At 48.4% G+C, this 6,197-nt stretch overlaps 1 protein-coding gene across 1 annotated transcript in view; it reads right to left on the bottom strand.

Annotated features, from left to right (window-relative positions):
- Positions 1–3,814: 3,814 nt before the first annotated feature.
- The window catches only part of DISP1 (dispatched homolog 1 (Drosophila)), a 97,309-nt gene continuing 94,926 nt past the window's right edge, over positions 3,815–6,197 (bottom strand). Inside the window, exon 11 of the mRNA XM_014539916.1 lies at positions 3,815–3,930. Coding sequence (XP_014395402.1) covers positions 3,815–3,930 — 116 coding nt within the window. The remainder of the gene's footprint in view (positions 3,931–6,197) is intronic.

The following is a 6,197-nucleotide window of genomic DNA, read 5'->3' as shown; positions in this document are numbered from 1 at the left end:
CCTACTGGATGCAGCAGAGGCCAACCCCACCGACCCCAGCGGGGCACTGCAGAGGTTGCCACCAACAGCCAGCCTCCTGCACCAGCAGACGCCGGCCCCCACCAAAACTCATGTCACCGAGCCAGGCCACACGCCCCCGTGGGCCTCCACGACCTACCTCACCCTCTTCCTCCGACCTTGTCCCTCGGAGCCTCGCCTGCTCACTCGGGTTCCCACTGGACGGTCCAACGCTCCCACTCGGCATTCCGTCCTCGGCGTCTCCAAACCTATGCTCGCAGGACAAACAACGCCGCCTCCAAATATAACGGGTCCTGAGCATCATTAAGCCACAAACTGACCTCACCTGGGAGCGTGGGCCCAGCCCCACCCACACGCAGCCCCAGCCTCCCGGCAGGCGGGCCAGCAGGTGTGAACCTATTAACTCAGGTTTTTTTTCCCTTAAGATCCGACTCCCCTGGACTCTCCTGGGCGAGTCAGACCTCCAAATCCCCCCCCGCCCCGGCTCCCCATCACTAAGGGGGACCTCCAAATATAACGGGTCCTGAGCATCATTAAGCCACACACTGGCCTCACCTGGGAGCGTGGGCCCAGCCCCACCCACGCGCAGCCCCAGCCTCCGGCAGGCGGGCCAACAGGTGTGAACCTATTAACTCAGGTTTTTTTCCCTTAAGATCCGACTCCCCTGGACTCTCCTGGGCGAGTCAGACCTCCAAATCCCCCCCCGCCCCGGCTCCCCATCACTAAGGGGGACGAAGAGCCCAGGACCAGCCCAACAGGCTGTGAACTCCAGCTGAACCCCGGTCTCAATGATGTGATTCCCCAGCGCCTGTAGCCATGTGGCCGGATGAGTGTTTCCTGATTCTTCTCCTTCTCAGTGTGCACATCCATAAACTAGGGATGATATTGCTGACTTCTTCCCTAAGGTTGTTAAGGGATCCCCTGGCTCATAAATGAAAAGGGGCTAATTACATAGATGACAGTAAACACTCGGGGTGCCTCCCACCTTTCCTGCTTGTTTCCCATGCGTCTTGATGACAGCACACACCTCAATTACAGCACACACCTCAATTACAGGCCGCACTTTGGTTCCAGCATGGAGGCTGAGCTGTGTCACTTAATGATTTTCTTATTTTAATGTTTAAAGCAATTAAAGTTAAAATCACATCGAATAAAAAGCACATAAGTAATGGGAAATTACTCCTTCATTAGTCATTAGGATCTACACCTGTACGGCAGGCAAATCAAGGGAAATTCAGCCCTGGTCCGCAGAGGGAGCCTCTGCTAAAAGTTTTGTGCGACTCGTTCTAAATATTTTCTTGGCAACACTTCCCCCCACTTCCTTCTGCGCCTGGGTATCTTCCCACTCAGCTAAGAAACGCCTGCATCGCTTTTTATGGGCGATGCGAAGCATTCCGTAGTTTTATTTAATGGGGGTCTATTGGTGGACATTACATTTGTTTTAAATTCTCATCACGAACACCCCCCCACACACATATATTTGGCACACGTGTGCTGTTGTCGCTAGAGGAAAGAGCCTTAAAAATAGGACTCCTGTGTCACACACTATACACATTCACAATGGTTGTCAGGAGCTGTCGTTCCAAAATATTGTGTTGATTTTCACTCATCCAAACCGCCTCTTTCCCCCACGTTCTCTCCGACGTTGGGCGTCATCCATCTTTAAGATTCTGGCCAATCCGATGGCTTAAGTCAGTCATCTAGCAAACAGATGGCCCATTTGGAAGCTTCCGCCGGTGAAGTGCCTGTTTCCATCATCTGCCCGTTTTCCCACTGGGTTTCCTTTTCTTTCAGTCCTGGATGAGAGAGATATTGATCCTTTGTTACAGGTGTTGTGAAAGTATTTTTTCTTCCAGGCAGCATTTTATTTTATTTATTTTTAGAGAGAGAAGAAGGAAGAGAGAGAGGGAGAGAAATATCAATGAGAGAAACATCCAACACCTGCCTCCTACACGCCCCCTACTGGGGATCAAGCCCACAACCCGGGCATGTGCCCTTGACTGGAATCGAACCCGGGACCCTTCAGTCCACAGGCCGGCACTCTATCCACTGAGCCAAACCGGCTAGGGCTCAGGGTTCTTTTCAGGTCCTTTTCAGAATAGGGTGAAAATTCAAGTTGGGATCTTACTCAACGACCCAAGATTGTTTAGCATCCACCTCTTCCCACCTGACCTATCCCACTAATCACACACACACTATTCAGAAATCGGAAGGTGAAGAGATCAGACTGTAGAAAAGGACAGACACTGGTGAACTTCAACCTGAGTGAGGATGTCGCCAGAGATTTGCTGGTTTCCCAAAGCCACCTCTCAGATCTCTGCATGGAAAGAAATTTTGCTGGAGGGAGGGTAAGCCTGCAGCTAGAGGCTGGAGTGCTGAGGACCGGAAGTGTCCCTGCAGACCAGGGAGCTTCCGCGGCCGAACAATGGCCTTCATGGGAGTGAAGAGCATCCAACAAAGATCACAGCTAAGTCTGTTTAGAAATAGATGCTATTTATTATTCTCAGCTAGTCCCTAAACATCTGGTAGAGATTTGCTTCGAGAGAGTCAGTCCTACAGGACCATTCTTTATCAGTGAGATTTGTTAAGGGTCATATGATGCTGCCAAAAATACTGCACTAACGTCGTGTTGTAAACTCTGGAGGTTTGATCTCTTAGGCAGGCAAATAGCCTCTTTGTAATCTCGTTTGGGTTATTGATTTACTTAGCAAATCCTTTCTCCTTTAAATAGTGGAAATCGAAAGTCCAGATCGCTGACCAAAAAGGTCCAATTAGTGGATAGAGGTTGATCAAAATTTCCCGATTGTCACTTTGTCTCAAGTTAAAACCAGCTCATTTTTAAGAATCTTACTAGTTAAAACAACAACAACAAACCTCTTACTGAACATAACCTGCCCTTCATTTTTCGCTGACCAAAAAGGTCCAATTAGTGGATAGAGGTTGAGCAAATTTTCCTGATTGTCACTTTGTCTCAAGTTAAAACCAGCTCATTTATAAGAATCTTACTCGTTAAAACGACAACAACAACAAACCTCGTACTGAAAATAACCTGCCCTTCATTTTCTAGGAAGATGTAGTTACAGGACAGAAAGTTATGTGAAAAAATACGATTATAAATGTCAAAGTTTGGCTATTCTGGTTGGTTTGAGTATGTGAAGTTAACTTCGACTCGCTGTGATAGTTAGGGTCGGGGATATCACAGAGTCATGAATAATAAGCAGCAAGTCAAGAAATGGATCGCATTTTAGGGCCCGGGGAGGACGGGGGAGGTGCTGACTGGTGTTTCAAATGTTGGCTTAAATCCCCTCAGAGGAAGATGTATGCTCTACAGAGATGCTCTTAACAACCTGGCCGTTGACTTATCTTCTTTTTAAAAAAAATATGTTTTTGTTGACTTCAGAGAGGAAGGGAGAGGGAGAGAGAGAGAAACATCAATGATGAGAGGGAATCATTGATAGGCTGCCTCCTGCACGCCCCACACTGGAGATCGAGCCTGCAACCCGGGCATGTCCCCTGACCAGGAATCGAGCTGGGACCTCCTGGTTTATAGGTCGACGCTCAACCACTGAGCCATGCCGGCCGGGGTGACTTATCTTCTCATTCAAGATTAAAATTCTACGGGCCTCAAGGTGGCCTAAAGACACTCTTGAAGAATGTCCATTCTAGGAGGGCCCCTTTTTTGAACGGACTGCTGAAGGCAGAACATCATTGCTTTCCTCCCCTCCCCTCCCTGCAATTAGAACAGCGCTCTTACACCCCACTCTCAGAAAGGCCTGCAGAGTTAGCAAGCTGTGACCTAGCTGGCCGGCGTGTGGTCACGCTCATGCTGCAACCGCTCATGCTCATGCTCAGGGAAGTCCATGGAAACGGTGTTGATCTGGTCACTTGGCGAGTTGTTCTTGGGTGTGCACACTAGTTTCCTAAGCTCATGAGAAGAGACACACACAAAATCCACACACACACACACACACACACACACACACACACACACACACACAACTTTTTCCATATCTTCAAGTATCTAGCGAATACAGAACTCAGAAGACTGTGGAGAAAGGCTCAAAGGGAAACGCCTACTTGGGGCCTTCCCTCCTCTTTTACCCCCTCTTGCCATTCCCAGAAAACTCAACCTCTGATTCAGAAATAACATGGAAATAATATGTGTGTGTATGAAGACTAATATGTGTAAATTACTATATCTGAGGGTAAATATTAAGACCTCATTGGTGGGTAAAATATATAAAAAGCAAAATATAAACTCATCCTGGTAGGTCACTTTAGGTGGCAATGAGATTGGCTGTTTGCAAGGATAAGCACTGACCACCTGTCAGCCCAAACCAAGCATGGTCTCTGACCACAGCGGCAGAAACTGACGCAGCCCTACCTTCTAGGGAGGGTTTGGCAGGTGAGACCAGTAAGTGGAGCATCCAGCCTTGAGGAAACCACCACCTCAATTCAAGGAATACTATCAGTGGCAATCAACTAGGGACAAAGCCCAGTGACCAGAGCCATAAGTAGGGCATCCACCCTAGATGGGACGCAGAAAACTAGATGGGTTGTTGTGGCCGACATAGAAGCGTGAACCCCCCAAGCCCAGCCCATCCTTTTCCCACATCAGTCTAAGAACTGTCAGGCTGCACATGCAGAATGCGGATGCCTTTGCCATCACAAAAACAACTTTCACAGGGGTCGCCTAAGACCATCCTGCATATCAGATATTCACATGACGATTCATAACAGTAGCAACATTACAGTTATGAAGTAGCAACAAAAATAATTTTATGGTTGGGTCACAACATGAGGAACTGTCTTTAAAGGGCCAGAAGGTTGAGAACCACTGTCGTAGGGGGATGTGCATTTCACAGCGATTATCTGCAAGGGGAAGCCTTGAAGCTTCTTTCAAACAATGCAGCTCTTCTCTGTGATGAGCTTCGCGCCCTGGGCCCACCCCACTTCCCAGTCAGCCGGGGCTTAGAAGGTGACCTTGCAGGGAAGTCAGGAACCGACTGTGGTCACGGGGACCCCAACCTCAAGGGCACGTCCTCGGAACAGCCTATAACTCCTTCACTAAACAAATACCCTCCAAGTTACAAATATTTCACAGTGAAAGGGCCCTTTTCTCTTATCATTTAATCTATTATCTGCTTTGCAATTCTCTAGGACAATACAGAGTTAGAAATAATGATATTGTGCTGCCCAGTGATAAGGAATTAAAGTCCCTGAAGTATTCAAGCAAACGCTGGAAAGCCACCTAGAAGTGTGGTTTGGTGGAGGTGGCTCGGAGTCCGGGCACCATGAGATCCCTCAAAACTCTTTTTTGAAAGCCCCGAATAAGAGGCAGATCTAATTTAGAAAACTATTCCTAGAAAATAACAAATATAACTTTGGAGGGTTGGGGGACATGGTATTTAGAAATATTTCTACCTGTTTTCTTCAGAGGACCAACCTGGGGGCAGGATGCCGAGGGATCCACTTCCTGAATTCCAGCAAAAGGAGCTCTACCAAAACCCACATTCGTGGTGTGCAATCAAATGTCCTAACTACTGACAACCACGGCACCAGAAGCAGCTATCAGGCAAACAGGGTTTCCAAGAGAAGGGAAACTTCTAGGTAACTCACACTCCGCTCTCTGACTCACTGCCAGGAGAGACCATTATTTTTCGAACTGGATTTAGATGTAAGACAACTGGACTTTTTGAAAATATAAAACAGATCCACCACTTCTTAGCTATGTGTCCGACCGTTCACACGGATACCAAAGTCTCCCGTGATTTTTAACAAAGTGAAACCTTCTCCTTCCTGCACATCTGGGCTCCTTTTCTAACCTTCTGGGTTTCATTTCCCCTTCAAAGGAACAATCGAGGCGCCGGTTCGGAATTTAGAATTTAATACTGCATTTATTAAAGTGTTTTTATTAACAGACTTTCACCAGAAAGTTCCGCGTGTGCTAAGACAGCAGGCACGGCAGCCTCGAAGGCGGGCATCCGGCAGTGGGCACCGCACCGCGCCCGCACCATCCTGCTGCAGCCCTGGGGGCGGTTCGGGCAGGACCCGCACCCAGCCTCCCCCACGAAATGGTTCAATAGAAATTTTGGTTCGTTCGGATGCAAACGTTCTGAGTTCACGGGGACGTCGGTCTGTGACGAGCAGGGCTCAGCCCCCCTTTCCGCCCAGTCAGG

The sequence above is a fragment of the Myotis brandtii genome, unplaced genomic scaffold, assembly GCF_000412655.1.
Source record: "Myotis brandtii unplaced genomic scaffold, ASM41265v1 scaffold231, whole genome shotgun sequence".
In the NCBI taxonomy this organism is placed as follows: Eukaryota; Metazoa; Chordata; class Mammalia; order Chiroptera; family Vespertilionidae; genus Myotis; species Myotis brandtii.
This window is presented reverse-complemented; position numbering and strand designations above follow the sequence as displayed.